This window comes from Panulirus ornatus, chromosome 32, assembly GCF_036320965.1.
Source record: "Panulirus ornatus isolate Po-2019 chromosome 32, ASM3632096v1, whole genome shotgun sequence".
NCBI classification, from domain to species: domain Eukaryota; kingdom Metazoa; phylum Arthropoda; class Malacostraca; order Decapoda; family Palinuridae; genus Panulirus; species Panulirus ornatus.
This window is the reverse complement of record NC_092255.1, coordinates 27,263,870-27,282,015: the sequence shown is the minus strand read 5'-3', so window position 1 is coordinate 27,282,015 and position 18,146 is coordinate 27,263,870. Positions and strand designations below refer to the sequence as shown.

The 18,146-nt window shown below is 37.8% G+C and overlaps 1 protein-coding gene across 2 annotated transcripts in view; it reads left to right on the top strand.

The window, feature by feature from the left end:
• The first annotated feature begins 1,608 nt into the window (after nucleotides 1–1,608).
• Nucleotides 1,609–18,146, top strand: part of LOC139759240 (GRIP1-associated protein 1-like) — a 43,679-nt gene continuing 27,141 nt past the window's right edge. For both annotated transcript variants that reach the window (XM_071681353.1, XM_071681352.1), the window contains exons 1-7: nucleotides 1,609–1,724; nucleotides 3,324–3,390; nucleotides 3,537–3,733; nucleotides 4,209–4,319; nucleotides 12,139–12,299; nucleotides 12,648–12,751; nucleotides 17,837–17,987. In XM_071681353.1, coding sequence (XP_071537454.1) covers nucleotides 1,686–1,724; nucleotides 3,324–3,390; nucleotides 3,537–3,733; nucleotides 4,209–4,319; nucleotides 12,139–12,299; nucleotides 12,648–12,751; nucleotides 17,837–17,987 — 830 coding nt within the window. In that variant the 5' untranslated portion in view covers nucleotides 1,609–1,685. The remainder of the gene's footprint in view (nucleotides 1,725–3,323; nucleotides 3,391–3,536; nucleotides 3,734–4,208; nucleotides 4,320–12,138; nucleotides 12,300–12,647; nucleotides 12,752–17,836; nucleotides 17,988–18,146) is intronic.

Genomic DNA, 18,146 nt, shown 5'->3' with positions numbered 1-18,146 from the left:
CTCCTGGGTGTGGTAGACGGGCTGGACGATTTCCTGGGTGTGATAGAAGGGCTGGCCGACCTCCTGGCCGAGGTTAAAGTGTTGGGAACCAGTTGACGCGTCATTGATACCCCGTCCATTCAACATACCTGCGGTGAGAGCTAGCTTACATTCTAAGTGTATGTAGTTTCCACTGACTCCACTGCAATGGGCATGTCTACTGTACTATCTGCATCTGGCAAACAAACAAACAAATTAACTGAGGGACAGACAAGAGGGGGTCACTGCCACCACTTTGGATACGGTGAAAGTAATGCAATTGTTAGAGCTGGGTCAATCTAACAGTATCAAGCACTACTCTAAAAAAAGAAAATCAAAACCACACATCATTCATGTAGAGCAAAGTCGATCAGCTGTTTGGTAACGAGATTCGTGTATCACTTTTTTCATTCTCCACACCTCTTATGGCTCATCATGAGTGGCATCTTGAGAATTTATCCAAAGGAAACCATGACAAAATCATTCACATCATGAGTCAAATATGGATAAAAGTTGGAGCTCATATTAACTGACATAACAAGATTCACTGTAAATCAATAATTTCATTCTTACCTCTTATCCACAAGGTCCTTAAAAGCTCCCAAGAAAATTACTGAAGAATAAGAAAGGTGAGGACTCAATGTAACCACATGTAACCGAAGCTAGTGTACCAGGGCCCAATACACGACTCACAGAATGTGAACTTTGGACTTGCATAACAATAAAAGGAAAATAAATACTATATCTTCTCTAACAAATTTCTATTGCCCTGCCTTCACATAAGTTTATAACTGAAGGACCGTGTAAATGAAGGACGGAGAGGATACTTGCGCTGGTGAACATTTGATCTGTTTCATCTTCTGAAACGCTTCGAAATATCGTTACTAACATGAACCAGATAATGTTTACATCCATATGACCGGAAGTGATTTAGACGAACGAAACTGGCACTGACAGGTCTACCAACTATTCCTAAAATATCATCGATATTTATCATTGGCCTCCAACTTCTTATTTTAATATGAAGGAGACAGGGACAAACTTTACATACTGAATTCATTCCCTACCGGACGGACAATGTCATCCTACTCATGCTGTTCTCTTCCCGAGATATTGCCTCGCTAATCGTAAAAAATACCTTTATTTTTCTACCAGTTCCTGTGACACGTAATATGATCAACATCGTTATATTTTTTTCCACTGGGCAATGGAATTTTCAATGTTTCACATTTGTTTTTTTATGCCATAGCCTTCAAGTGATTATTTAGCAGCATCTCAAGTGGCTTATCATTGAGAAAAGTGTGTTTCAACACCATGATTAATTAAGGCAAGATGACATAAAGGCCTTTGCTTTACATGGATCCAGTCCCATCATGAGGTTATTCATATGCTGTGTGAAAATCTCAATTTTTTATTATCTCCTCTAAATTCATGTGTCAAAATGTTTTCCATTTCCTATCTTTGTGTTATTAAAAGCAATGTTTCCTGTACTTTGAAAATATTCTTCAGTTTAGCATTAATTCCTTATATAAGGTCTTCTAAGCTTAAAAAAATTTTCCCTCGTCAGTCCTTCAACGTATTACCTGGTATTTCACTGTTTGTTTTGCTGCCTTCTGTTCTAGGCTCGTTGTCCCGACAGGACTGGTTTTTGTCATATGTAAACAACCATGGCGCAGCTTAACCCTGACGATTTTGGTAGACTGCAGGTGAATTGTCACTTATAGTCCATTTGTTTATTAAAGTAATTTTAAACCCTTATAAGCAATGGGAGAATTATCGTAATTTATGCACCTGTATTAAGCTTATGCCTGTATGTTATGATAACCAACCTGGATGAGCTCATCATATCTTACCTTTGGTTATATCTAATTGGTATAAGTGGCTTGTATGCACTATGTGTTTGGGGAAATACTCATTTTCAACTGATTCTACTTACTCTTAATATAAATTGATTCAAGAAATAAACCACAGGTTCAGGACTCACTAACTATGTATGTCCTATTAGGTGTTGTAAACTAAGTACACTATATTTTAAGTGCTTCATTTGGGTTTAAACAGTGATTTATAGTTTGAAATTAAGTTATTAATTATGTTAAGGTACAGATTAGTTTGAATGTATAATTATTGTATTTTTCTTGATCATGATATGTTACTGATGTTCACTTAAAAGCATTGTATTTAGGAATTTCAGAAGAAAAAATTTCCACAGAGAAAACCCTTCAGTTTGAGATATTTCGCTTCAATGCATTTATGAGCTTCATAGGAGATGTTACTGCCTACAATACTTAAGAGGAAAGTAATGTATTGGGTAATTTAGTGAAATATAAACCACCTTACTTATAGTACAGTGGTAATATAAAAGCCATCTGCAATACTGCTGAACTAGTTATTATGATTCATATCTCTGTTATTCAATAATCCACACACTGTCAACATATGCATCGCTGGAACTGTCAAAGTTGGTAACATTTTGGGACAGCCATATAAAGTGTGTTGTATTTAGATGTAAGAGGATACTGCTCTTAAATATCAAGTTGATGTATAATTCTGTGAGTTTCTTACTGTTAAAATTATATCGATCTTTGAGCTACATGTTTTTTGTCTTGATATGTGATATATATTTACTTGTTAATTTGTCTAAATCCCTGAAGTAAATTTGCTCCTTTATTTTGTATTACACATAATTTGCTTTAAAAGATTCCATGTAATTCCTTTCAGTTTTTTTTGTTTGTTTAGAATTCCAGTAACTGAAAATACATTTTAATCGCATAATTTTAGGTAATTGTTGTCAATCAAGACATTTGTACGGTGTGGCATTTGAGAGGCTAACAGTTTCAAGTCATTTACTGTGGTATTGCCATTCCTCTGCCTGGGTATTGACTAGTGATTAAGGACATCTTTTATTATAAGAAAAAACGTTTTTCTTCTATATGAAGAGGAAGTTGTAACTGTTTTCTAAGACTACATTCATGTCGATAACTGAAGAAGAGCTAGGGATATTGTAACTGCACATTGTCTGTGTTGACAGAATACACTGTACATCTTGGTAATTAGGGGTGTAGAGGTCAATCATCCCATTTTTATTTACTATTGGTATTGGTTTTGCACAAAGTTGCTGGGAGAACAGTGGGACTGCTGTGGCTGATCTCTTTTGATTCAACAAGGAAGTATCTCTGTAAGGCTATGCATTTTCTCATATGTTTACTCTGTTGATTCTGTTATGAATTCTCGTTAATACGAAACCTAGATGACTAAAAATGCTCTTTATACGAAGGGTGCACTGCATACAAGGTTTCTCTTTTTAGAATCAACTTCTAGAACTTCGAGAAAGGAATTATTCCTTGGATGATACTCTGCGCAAACACAAAAAGGGTAAGTTTGTAATTACCAACAGTTCTGTGAATAACATTAGAGGTAATTTATATCATTAGCAGAACTGGTACTAATGACTTATGTATACTGACTAATTACCCAAGATTTTAGTAATAGACATTTCTTTTGTATTTATTGTGTTTAAGAATTGGCAGAAACTAAGATAAGGATACAGAACTTAGAAGAAGAAAATAGCCGTTATCAAGTCTTAATCAGGACATCAAAAAAAGCTTCAGAAGTAGAGATGCTAATCCGTGACAATGGGTATCTTAGAAACAAGTTAAGGGACCAGGAAGAAGATTTCAGACTTCAAAATAATACACTTTTACAAGAATTATCAAGGGTAAGTTAAGTTCACTCCATTCAGTGTTTGATATATCAATCTTTGGATCTGTCTGAATTTTCATGTTAGAGACATTGTCAGTGTGTTGCCATACGAGAAGATATTAGAGTTTTTCAATTAAGTTCTGAGGTTATACAGTTCATTTATTCATTAAAGCTGACTTTTGTAAGAATGAAGTGATTTTTTTTTCAAGCTTCTCTTACACTTCTACATTGCTTCTTGATAATCTACTCAGCACACTGTTAAGTCCTCTAATTACATTACATTACATTACGTTACAACTATGGATATAGATTGTTATAAGCATTATTACTTCTGTGGTACTACATGTAGAGTTTGTTGCTACCTTTACAGGAATGATAGGGGAAAGGGAGTATTGTTATAGGGTTTTGTATTTAGATTAGAAGTTTTCATATTGTATGTTCTTTTATGCTTTTTAAGTTTGGTTACCCAACTTAACATTTTACATTTATAGTTGGTAGGGGAGAACGAACGATATGAGAGACAAGTGGAGGTACTGTGTGGTGACAAAGGCGGTGATCAGGCAGCTGATGGTGACCATGGCTCAACTGATGATTCTAAGGAGGTAAGTATGGGGATCACTGACATATATTCTATCTATCTCTCAGTATCTCTGATGTCTTTTCTCTTCTTGAATCCCTTTAAGGGGGTGGCTGTAGCAAAAGAGTCTCCATGACTGATAATTTCTGGTGCCGCATAGCATTTTAGTGCCTCACCCTTAACAGGCCACTGACCAAGGGCAACTCTAGAGTAGTGTTTCCAGAGGCTCCTACCTAATGCTCCACCAAAATGTTCCTACCTACTACATCTATCTAATGTTCCTACCTACTGCTTCTCTATTGCTCTTGCCCTTATGCCAAAAGGAAGGGTTAATGCATAGCACTCCCTGCAGGAAAATTTACTAACGAAGAGTGAGTTGAGTGTTGTCAAGTGTTATGTGTGACAAGGATAGATTGTGTTTGTGGATAGAATTACAGCAGTCCACATGTGGGTGATGCAGAAAGAAAAGACAGCTACTTGGGTCAGAGGAGAGCAACTTTGAAGAAACTGAAGTGCTGCATCTACTGCACTCAGTCAACAATGACTTCTTCCTTTGCATCATCATATGGAATTAATATAATCCTCATTTATCCACCGTTGTGTCATCTGATTTGCCTTTTCTCATATTGTTAATAACATTTTGATTTATCTCCTATGAGCCCTGAGTTGCCTTACATCCTACATGGCCTTGTGATTATATATCATCCATGCTCCTCTTTTATTGATTCTATAAAGTTAAACATGAATGCAAGGGTCTTAGAATGAGGGACTGATATACGGTATGTTGGGGATAGGGGAAGCATGGGATGTAAATCAGTTACTGTATGTTGTTGACATGGCTATGGTGGCTTACTGTAGAGATAAACTGCTGAGTCTGGTTACAGAGTTTGTGTGTATAAAAGGGGAAAGTTGAGAGTAAATATGAATAAAAGTGAGGTAACAAGGTTCTGCAGGAATATATGACAGGATGGCTTGAATAGGAAGGATCTAGAAGTGGAGTGCTTTAGGTACCTAGGATCGGATGTAGCAGTGGATAGAACAATAGGGTCTGAAGTGAGAGGTCTTTAGGGGTAAATTTGGATGTTTGAAGGTATAATAGTCTCAGCAGTGTTGTATGGTTGGTAGTCTTAGCCCTTGGATGAAAATGAAAGGGAAAGGGCTGATGTATTGGAAGTGAAATGTCTGAGGACAATACATGGTTTGAGGTATGTTAATTGTATAAAGAATGACACCATAAAAGAGGCATATGCTAGCAACCACAGTGTTTGACAGAATAGACCAGGGTGTGATGAAATGGTTTGAACTTATAGAAAGGATGAGTGCAGAAAGGCAATTAAAAAGGATCTTTGGGTTGGAAATGGAGTGAGGAAGGGGGATGGGGAAACTACAGAAGAAATGGAAGGATTGAGTGATTGAGTCTTTGGGATACTGGAATTTGAACATTCAAGAGGGTGAGAGGCATGGGATATAATGAATTAGGTTGATGTTATATATAGGGGTTATGTGTTGTCATTGAGCTGAACCATTGCATATGAAGTGATTAAACTTAGTAAACCATGGAATAATGTGTGGGGCTTGGCTATGAATAGTAGGCTCTGGTTTCAATACATTATACATGACATATAGGGAGTGGATGTGCTCAAGTGAGGCCCATGTTCATCTGTTCGTGACATTTCCTTGGTAACACAGGAGAGAGTTGGGTAAGAACAGAAAAACTTAGAAAATTAACATGGCTTTTTGTGGGTGAAATAAAGTGATGGTGAATATTCAACAGAAGTAATTCTGGGGTGTAAATATAGAAGCCCAGAGGCCAAGAAATGTATGTTTGAAGAAGTTGTGATGGAGTAATTAGTGGAGATGGTCTAGGATCTTGTTGTATGGAGGGGTTTTACAAGAGTTTTCATACTGCATAGCATCTGTTTACCCCACACCAAAATGTGATGTTGAAACTTTGTTGCTTGTGAGGGATGAATGATAAGGTAACATAACCTTCTCTTCACATTATATTGAGAAGTAACCACTTACTTTTCCATGAGAAAGTTTGGTCACAGTTTAGTCATGCCATAGGTGATGATAGTTATCAGCTTTAATATTATTTTTATTATTTTTATTTTATTATTTTTCTCATGCTTGCTCGCCTTTTCCAGTGTTAGCAAGGTAGTGCAGGAACAGACAAAGATAGGCCTTATTCACTCACATCCCTTATTATTATTATTATTATTATTATTATTTCATTATTTTTTCTTTTCTTTCATACTATTTGCCATTTCCCGCATCAGCGAGGTAGCATTAAGAACAGAGGACTGGACCTTTGAGGTAATATCCTCACCTGGCCCCCTTCTCTGTTCCTTCTTTTGGAAAAAAAAAAAAAAAAAAAGAGAGGGGAGGATTTCCAGCCCCTCGCTCCCTTCCCTTTTAGTCGCCTTCTACGACACGCAGGGAATACGTGGGAAGTATTCTTTCTTCCCTATCCCCAAGGAGATATTATTATTATTATTATTATTATTATTATTATTGTTATTATTATAATATATTATTATTATTATTATTATTATTATTATTATTATTATTATTATCATTATCATTATTATATTTTTTTATTTATTTACCATACTTGATTGCCATTTCCCACATCAGCAAGGTAGTGCCAGGAAACAGATGAAGAATGGCCCATCCACTCATACATACACACACACACACACACATATATATATATATATATATATATATATATATATATATATATATATATAATTTTTTTTTTTTTTTTTTTTTTATACTTTGTCGCTGTCTCCCGCGTTTGCGAGGTAGCGCAAGGAAACAGACGAAAGAAATGGCCCAACCCCCCCCATACACATGTATATACATACGTCCACACACGCAAATATACATACCTACACAGCTTTCCATGGTTTACCCCAGACGCTTCACATGCCTTGATTCAATCCACTGACAGCACGTCAACCCGGTATACCACATCGCTCCAATTCACTCTATTCCTTGCCCTCCTTTCACCCTCCTGCATGTTCAGGCCCCGATCACACAAAATCTTTTTCACTCCATCTTTCCACCTCCAATTTGGTCTCCCTCTTCTCGTTCCCTCCACCTCCGACACATATATCCTCTTGGTCAATCTTTCCTCACTCATTCTCTCCATGTGACCAAACCATTTCAAAACACCCTCCTCTGCTCTCTCAACCACGCTCTTTTTATTTCCACACATCTCTCTTACCCTTACGTTACTTACTCGATCAAACCACCTCACACCACACATTGTCCTCAAACATCTCATTTCCAGCACATCCATCCTCCTGCGCACAACTCTATCCATAGTCCATGCCTCGCAACCATACAACATTGTTGGAACCACTATTCCTTCAAACATACCCATTTTTGCTCTCCGAGATAATGTTCTCGACTTCCACACATTCTTCAAGGCTCCCAGAATTTTTGCCCCCTCCCCCACCCTATGATCCACTTCCGCTTCCATGGTTCCATCCGCTGCCAGATCCACTCCCAGATATCTAAAACACTTCACTTCCTCCAGTTTTTCTCCATTCAAACTCACCTCCCAGTTGACTTGACCCTCAACCCTACTGTACCTAATAACCTTGCTCTTATTCACATTTACTCTTAACTTTCTTCTTTCACACACTTTACCAAACTCAGTCACCAGCTTCTGTGGTTTCTCACATGAATCAGCCACCAGCGCTGTATCATCAGCGAACAACAACTGACTCACTTCCCAAGCTCTCTCATCCCCAACAGACTTCATACTTGCCCCTCTTTCCAAAACTCTTGCATTCACCTCCCTAACAACCCCATCCATAAACAAATTAAACAACCATGGAGACATCACACACCCCTGCCGCAAACCTACATTCACTGAGAACCAATCACTTTCCTCTCTTCCTACACGTACACATGCCTTACATCCTCGATAAAAACTTTTCACTGCTTCTAACAACTTGCCTCCCACACCATATATTCTTAATACCTTCCACAGAGCATCTCTATCAACTCTATCATATGCCTTCTCCAGATCCATATATATATATATATATATATATATATATATATATATATATATATATATATATATATATATATATATATATATTTTTTTTTTTTTTTTTGCTTTGTCGCTGTCTCCCACCGTTTGCAAGGTAGCGCAAGGAAACATACATATATATATATATATATATATTTCTCTCTTTCATACTATTCGCCATTTCCTACATTAGCGAGGTAGCATTAAGAACAGAGGACTGGACCTTTGAGGGAATATCCTCACCTGGCCCCCTTCTCTGTTCCTTCTTTTTGGGAAAAAAAAAAAAAACGAGAGGGGAGGATTTCCAGTCCCCTACTCCCTTCCCTTTTAGTCACCTTCTGTGACACGCAGGGAATACATGGGAAATATTCTTTCTCCCCTATCCCCAGGGATAATATGAATGCCCATACATGCACATATACATATCAACACATACACATAAACATATACACAGACATACACATACATGTATACACATGTACATATTCATACTGCCTTCATCTACTCCTGGCGCTACCCAGCCCCACAGGAAACAGCTTCACTAAACCCTGCTTCAGCAAGGCAGGCACCAGGAAAAGACAAAAAAGGTCATATGTAATGCACCAAAACCACAGCTCCCTATCCACATCCAGGCCCCAAAGACCTTTCCATGGTCTACCTCAGACATTTCACATGCCCTGATTCATTCCATTGACAGCACATCGAGCCCAGTATACCACATCGTTCCAATTCACTCTCTTGCATGCCTCTCACCCTCCTTTATGTTCAAGTCCTGATCGCTCAAATTCTTTTTCACTCCATCATTCCACTCCCTGTTCTCCTTGTTCCCTCCACCTCTGACACATATATCCTCTTTGTCAATCTTTCCTCGCTCATTCTCTCAATATGCCCAAACTGTTTCAACGCATGCTCTTCTGCTCTCCCAACCACATTCTTTTTATTTCCACACATCTCTCTCACTCTTTCATTACTTACTTAATCAAACCTCCTCACACCACATATTGTCCTCAAACATTTCATTTCCAACACTTCCACCCCCATCCACACAATCCCATCTATAGCCCTTGCCTTGCAACCTTACAGTATTGTTGGAACTACCATTCCTTGAAACATACCCATTTTTGCTCTCCGGGATAATGTTCTCTCTTTCCACACATCTTCATTGCTCACAGAACCTTCAACCCCTCCCCCACCCTTTGACTCACTTCTGTTTCCATGTTTCCACTCACTGCTAAGTCCCCTCCCAGATATCTAAAACACTTCACTTTCTTCAATTTTTCTCCATTCAAACTTACATCCCAATTAACTTGTCCCTCAACCCGACTGAACCTAATAACCTTGCTCTTATTCACATTTGCTCTCAACTTTCTCCTTTCACACACTTTTCCAAACTCAGTCACCAACTTCTGCAGTTTCTCACTCGATTCAGCTACCAATGCTGTATCATCGGCTAATAACAACTGACACTTCCCAGGACCTCTCATCTCTAACAGACTGCATACTCGACCCTCTCTCCAAAACTTCTCCAGATCCATAAATGCTACATACAAATCCATCTGTTTTTCTAAGTATTTCTCACACACACTTTCAAAGCAAACACCTAATCCACACGTCCTCTACCACTTCTGAAACCACACTGCTCTTCCCCAACTGGTGCTTTGTATATGCCTTCACCCTCTCAATAAATACCCTCCCATATAATTTTCCAGGAATACTCAACAAACTTATACCTCTGTAATTTGAACACTCACTTATCCCCTTTGCCTTTGTACAATGGCTCTATGCATGCATTCCGTCAATCCTCAGGCACATCACCATGATCCATACATACATTGAATACCCTTACTACCAAATCATTGACACAGTCACCCCCTTTCTTAATAGATTCTACTACAATACCCTTATTATTATTATTATTATTATCCCTGGGGATAGGGGAGAAAGAATACTTCCCACGTATTCCCTGCATGTCATAGAAGGCAACTGAAAGGGAAGGGAGCAGGGGGCTGGAAATCCTCCCCTCTCATTTTTTTTTCTTTTTTTTCTCCAAAAGAAGGAACAGAGAAGGGGGCCAGGAGAGGATATTCCCTCAAAGGCCCAGTCCTCTGTTCTTAACGCTAACTCGCCAATGCGGGAAATGGCGAATAGTACGAAAAAAAAAATTATTATTATTATATTTTGTCATTTTATTACACTTGATTGCTGTTTCCCGCATCAGCAAGGTGGCGCCAGGAAACAGACATAGAATGACACATCCACTCATATACACAAATATATACATAAATGCCCATACACATACACATACATATGTATGTATACGTACACAGACATATACATATGTACATATTCATACTTGCTCGTCTTCAATCCATTCCCAGTGCCACCCTGCTCCACAGGAAATAGCATCGCTGCCCCCTGCTTCAGCGAGGTAGTGCCAGGAAAACAGACAAAAAGGCCACATTTGTTCATCCTCAGTCTGTAGCTGTCATGTGTAATGCACATAAACCATGGTTTCCTTTCCACATTCAGGCCCCACAGACCTTTCCATGGTTTACCCCAGACATTTCACATGCCCTGGTTTAGTCCATTGACAGCCCGTCAACCCTGGTGTAGCACATTGTTCCATTTCACCATTCCTTGCACGCCTTTCACCCTCCTGCTTGCTCAGGCCCCACTCACTCCAAATCTTTTTCACTCCATCCTTCCACCTCCAATTCGGTCTCCTGCTTCTCGTTGTTCCCTCCACCTCTGACACATATATTCTCTTTGTCAACTTTTCCTCACTCATTCTCTCTATATTATCCCTGGGGATAGGGGAGAAAGAATAATTCCTAAGCATTCCTTTGTGTCATGGAAGGCGACTAAAGGGGACGGGAGCGGGGGACTAGAAACCCTCCCCTCCTTGTATTTTAACTTTCTAAAAGGGAAAACAGAAGGAGTCATGCAAGGAGTGCTCATCCTCCTCAAAAGCTCAGACTGGGGTGTCTAAGTGTGTATGGATGTAACCAAGGTGAGAAGGAAGGAGAGGTAGACAGTACATTTGAAGGAAGGAACCTGGATATTTTGGCTCTTGAGTGAAACAAAGCTTATTATTATTATTATTTATCCATGGGGCTAGGGGAGAAAGGATATTGCCCACATATTCCCTGCCTGTTGTAGAAGGTGACTAAAAGGGTAGGGAGTTGGGGGCTGGAAGTCCTCCCATTTGGTTTTACTTTTCCAAAAGAAGGAACAGAGAAGGCAGCCAAGTGAGGATTTTTCTTTCAAAGGTTCAGTCATCTATCTGTTCCTTATGCTACCTCACTAATGTGGGGAAATGGCAAATACATATGAAAAAATTAATTATTATTAAATTTATTATTACTCTTATTATTATCCTTAGGAATAGGGGAGAAAGACTACCACTCATTATCTCCTGCTTGTCAAAGTGGGTGACTAAGAGGAGCATAGGGTAGGGGTCTGGAAATCCTCTCCATCAGTATCATTACTTTCCAAAAGAAGGAACAAAGGAAGTAGCTAAATGAGGATTTTTCCTCCAAAGCTCAATCATCTATTCTTGATGCTACTTTGTAAGGCAGGAAATGGTTAACAGGCATTAAAAAGGTGTTATCTTTTTTCATTTTCAAATCATTTTCACTCAAAATGGAAAGTGAGGACAGTTCTGGATACCATGATGCATTGAGTTGCTTGGGTGAGAGTTTGATCATTTATATTTTCTCATGATTTTTCATTAGCTTTGCTGAGTTTTTGGCAAAAGATTATCTGTGTTCTTGTACGAGATTTTTTATTGTAGGTTATACGTCTCCGTGGGGAACTCACAGCAATGGAAAAGAAACTGTATGAAGCAGAGAAGCGTGCAGAGGCAGAGGGTCTTGCAGTAAGAGAAAAGATGGCAGCCCTAAATGTACAAGTTACTCAGCTTACTAATGTTTTAAAGACACATTCAATACCTGTGTAAGTTAGGAATATGTACTGACATTCTATACCTGTGTTAGGAATATGTCCTCACATTCCCTACCCATGTAAGTTGGGGATATGTACTCAACATATAAAACTTCAAGAACAGTTTTTGTAAATATTGAATATCATTCAGTTTAAAAGCAAAACTTTATGCCCCCCTCTAGCATTAAATCACTAAATGTGCAAAAGGAAAATTTTGTTCTTGTATGGGTTCCATTGTAAGTTTGAGTTTGTTTAGTTTCCTAGCAAATTAGTATATGTTTAAGCTGATGTAATGATTTCCTTCATTTTAAATTTAGGTATTGTGAAGTTACACTCCAGAAATCTTTTTCTATATATTAGAGATGAAGGAGAAATCAGTTTAGCCCAAGGTGGAGGAGTGAGCTTCAAGAAACTTACACTTCAAGATGATGATGGACTTGAAACAGACTTGGAGAGACCCAGTGGTAAGGAGGGTTTTACCTTACATATTCATATTTATATAATCAGCTGTCTTATGTCCTGGCTACTTCTTCCCATTGTGCAATTAGTTTTCCAAGACATAACTATCAAGAACTGTACATCTCTGTACATTCCCCCTGGATCTGTCTTCTTCCATCAACAAACACTCTTAAGATTGTCCTGTATTATCTCTCCATTTTGTCTATCTGCCCTATGCACACAAACTTTTGTCAGATTTTTTCTTTTTTACTAGGTTTAAGGATGGTTTAGTTGAAATACATTATTATATCATTAATTGATGATTTTAGGTGCATATGATTCTTTTAAGAAAAAATTTGGAAAGCATTTGAAAAATGTTGATAAAGGAATCAACATCATGAAATTGAGGTCACTTGAAAACAGTTTCAGTACCCGTGGCACCTATGAAGTGTCTCAGTAATTTTTGAAACTTTTTTCATACTATAATGCCATTTTCTGCATTAGCAAGGCACAGACAAAGGAAGGTTGCATCTGCTAACATCCATTCTTTAGGTCATGTGTGATGCCCCACAGACCTCACCATAGCTTACCCTGGACACTTTACATGCTGTGGTTCAATCTACTGACAGAACATTGACTCCTTTATGCCACAGCATTTCAGTTTACTCAAACACATGCACATCTTTTACTCTTCTGCATGTTCAGGCAATCACTCAAAATCTTTTTCATCCCATCCTTCCATATCCAGTTTAGTTCTCTTTGTTCCCTCCACTTCTGTCATGTATATCCTCTTTGTCAACTTTTCCTCATTCATTCTCTCCATATGTCCAAATCATTTCAGCACACCCTTCTTATCTCTCTCAACCACACTCTTTTTATTACATGTGTATATATGTATGTGGCTGCGTATGTGTATGTATATGTTTATGTGTATGCTCTTATTCTTTCAATGCTTGATCAATCAAACCACCTCACACCACATATTATCCTCAAACATTTCATTTCCAACACCCACCCTTCACTGCAGTTTTATATATAACCCAAGCCTCACATCCCAAATAATGATCATTCTTCCCACACATTCTTTAGTGATCCCGAATCTCTGCCACCTTTCCTACCATATGACTCACTTTTGCTTCCATGATTCCACTCGCTATCATGTCCACTCTCAGGTATCTAAAACACTCCACTTTCTCCATTCAAACTCATAATCCCATCTTCCCTGTGCCTCAGCCCTACTAATTCTAATAATCTTGCTTTTATTCACACTTACTCTCAACTTCTTCCTTTCATGCACTCTTCCAAACTCAGCCACCAACTCTTGTAGTTTCTCTCTTGAATCTGCCTACAGTGTTGTATCATCAACAAACAGCAACTGACTCACTTCCCAAACCCTTTCATCCTTTACAGACTGCATACTCACCCCTCTCCCTAAGATTCTTGTATTTACCTCCCATATTGCCCCATCCATACACAATTTTAACAACCATGATGATGTCACACACCCCTGACGCAGACCAACCTGCACTTGAAACCATTCACTCTCCTCTCTTCCTACTCATACACATGCCTTACTCCCTTACACCCGTACACTGCTTCTAGTAACTCTTTCCACACCTTGTATTCTTAAGACCTTTCACAAGGCATCCCTATCAACTTTATAATATGCTATCTCCAGATCCTTAACTGCCACGTACATACCCACCTGTTTCTCTTGAGGTATTTCTCAGTCATATTCTTCAGAGTAAACACCTGATCCACACATCCTCTACCACTTCTGAAATCACACTGTTCCTCCCCAATTTGATGCTCTTTACATACCTTCACATTCTGTCACTCTCTTCCCATATAACTTACCAGGTACACTCAACAAACTTATCTCTCTCTAGTTTGAACTCACCTTTATCTCCCTTGCCTTTATACAATGGCACTATTCGTGCATTCCACCATTCATTAGGCACCTTAATATGATCCATACCTACATTGAAAATTGAGTAAACATTTAACTACGCAGTCACCACCCTTTCTTAATAAATTGAACTGCAATACCATCCACTCCAGTCTTTTTGCCATATTTCATCTTATTTAAGGCTTTCACCACTTATTCTCTCTTCAAACCACTCTCCATGACTCTCTCACTTCACACACCACCCCTACCCAAACTCCCTATCATCAAACACGTTTAACAGTCCTTCAAAATACCTACTCTATCTCCCTGCTTTATGACTACCTGTTACCACTTCTCCTTTTGTTCCATTCACTGATGTTTCTATTTGTTCTCTTGTTTCCTGCACATTATTAACCTCCTTCCAAAATATGTTCGCATTCTCCCTAATGTTTAGTGATACTCGCTCACCCCAACTCTCCTAGAACTTATGATACAAAAATTAACTCGACATTACCTGACTACTTCATGAAGACAATATATTAGGTGTTAGATGTTGTACGTGAACAGCATTAAGCATGTCTTATTATAATGCCCATCAGTATTGGATGAACAGAGTGCCTCAAGCCTCATGGCCCTCATATCAACCTTTGTGTATCAGAGTCAGTTATGAAAACAGCCACAGTCATTAGAATGCATCACATATATTTGCTCATGCTAGTATGATAAACTGTTTGAAGGTAGTGTCTCACTACTACTATGGGGTAGATAAGAAAGCCATGCGAAGGTTATATTGGACCATGGTTGCCACATATATTGATTCATTGGCCACTAGCAAACATCCTGAGAATGGCTGATATTGCCCATAATCATAGTATTACAATATGCACAGGAGCACTGATGTCTTTTAAAAGTGAAAGTCTATGTGCCGATTTGAGCGAGCTCCTTACAAATTTAAAATGAGATGAAATTGGCATAATGTATTTCTTTAGGCTTAAACAAACATCAACTAACTCTTCTTATAAATGTATTTCTGCTGCTAAGAGGACTGAGGTATTTGATTAACTTTCAAAGTTCACTAAATCTTTTAAGGTAAGAGTAAAAACTGCAGTTCATGAGAGTGGTTTTTGCTTGTTACTCTTCATGAAAGGTCCCTGAGATCAAACTTTGCAGGGACTGGCTGAAAACAACCAAAAGCAACATTGTCATAACAAAAAGTAAATTCATTCAGTATGATACTATTTGTCATACTGGTGAGAAAAAAATACTTCCCACTTATTCCATGCATGTCATAAGTGACTAAAAGGGATGGGAGCAAGGGGCTGGAAATCCTCCCCTCCAGTTTTTACTTTTTCAAAAGAAGGAACAGAGAATGGGGCCAAAAGAGGCTTTTTCCCTCTAAGGCTCAGTTCTCTGTTCTTGACGCTACCCCCGCTAATGTGGGCAATGGCGAATATGAAAGTATGAAGAATAAAGGTATTTACTAATTGTAAAAAATGCAACAGAGGTATAGGCTTTACCTTTAGTTATTGAAAGAGAATCTCGTTGAACAAAACTACCTGGAGAATCTTACACATTTACTGCAGAAATATATGGTATTCAGGCTGCACTTAAGTGAACAATCTACTTAAAAAGAAATTTACAATCTATTCCAATCCCCATAGTGCACTGCAAGCCATATCACACTAAGCTTCAGTATATTCCATAGCTCAAAAGGTCCAAGACTGAATTATAAGAATCCACTCAAAGCATATATGTAGAATTTTGCTGATGTCCTGGACATGATAGTATCACCTAATAAAATAGCAGATGTAAGGTTAAAGCAACTATATTTAGTATTCTGTAACTGAGAATTATATACATTACATTGATTTTGTGAGTAGAATAGATAATTACAATACATTTACACATGGCAAGGTATGTGAGACTTCAGTACCCAAAAGAATAAACTACAAAGGAGAAAGGAAGGTGTTGCAAGATGGCATTCCTCGTTCAACATGGATCACCATTTGTGACATCTCTGTGTCAATCACATACTTAGGATTGGTTTTACTATGTTTACCAACACCAGGTTAAGTATCTGTGGTGCAAATAGCACTTTGTTTTTAATAGGGGATCCCTATCTGATAGAAAATACACTCTTTATTGTCATTTTGATTTTTAAAACTTTATTATGACCAGTACAGTTTTACTCATTATGACCAGGATAGTTTTATTCATTTTTCTCAAATTAGTAAATGAGAAACTTATTTCTAATCAAGAGGGTGCTTTTTTCATTAATGATCTATAAGACAAGCATCAGCAATTAATCTTCTTGAATGAACAAGCTGACAAACAGTGCATATTGCATACCAGTTTTCAACATTGTATGCTTTTTGTGAACTGGTATTATTTCATTTCTTAACAGCTGTACTTTATTGAAGTACACTGATTATTTTTCTTACGGGTGCTGGTCCCTCATAAGCTCAGCACCTGTAGCATTTGTTATTTTTTCTAATAGCCTGATGACTAATGGTGACCCATGGTAATTTAATGGAGAAAAGACCTACCCCAGTATGTGACACCTGCAGTTACAGTATTACTAAGGAACATGTACAAACAGAATGCCAAAAATGTAGGAGTCTCAGAATCACACATAAATTTTATACTAATAATGCAAGGAACATAAGAATTTGAAAGATAAATTTTAGACAGTAATAGTGTAAATGTAATGTGAATACTTACAATTTTTTGTGAAGGAGGCTAAAATCCATAATTTTATCAAAATGATTTTAAGGTTTCAGATTTTTAAGGAAACCAAAAGAAATCATTCTATGTAAATCCTCTTATGTTTTTGAATATCTTATTCATTCTGAAAAGTGCCCAATAACCATAGGTTTTAGCATTTAACTAATTCCACAGAAATATCTCAAACCATTAATTTCAGTTCTTTGCACTTTAAACTGAAGTATTCTGTATTATGTTGTCTTACGATTTCATGGAAGCATAAATGTGGTTTTAATTTCTTTCTTTGTTGTCTTCTCTGCCTATTCTAAATCACCTTTATATATTCATTATCCCAGTTTGAGAGAAAACTCAAAGGAATGAAGTTCAAGACATGACTGATTGAAGAAAGATAAGTATGGACAGTTATGGCTGGCATGCTCATCATTGTTCCAATCATTTAGAAAATAGATTTTAGGGAGTTTTTGGTGTTTCAATAATTTTAACATTTTTGGGTTTTCAGAGACACTCAAACAATATCAAGAGAAAACCACTCATCTGCAATGTGAATTGGATAAAACAAATCTCCAGTTAAATGAGGAACAGGAACGGATATCAATAATAACTTCTGAAAAGGTCAAGTTAGAGCAGGACCTGAGTGATGTCAATGAAAGGTTAGCTTTTTACTTATACTGGAATGTGCTACATAATACTGTGGTGCATTGTAGTTTGTGACTAGGCAGTTTACATAAATTGTATTTCAGCTGTATGTGCATGATGGAAAATTTAACTAGGTGTGTTTGTTACTATTTATATAGTACTGCAACGAGATG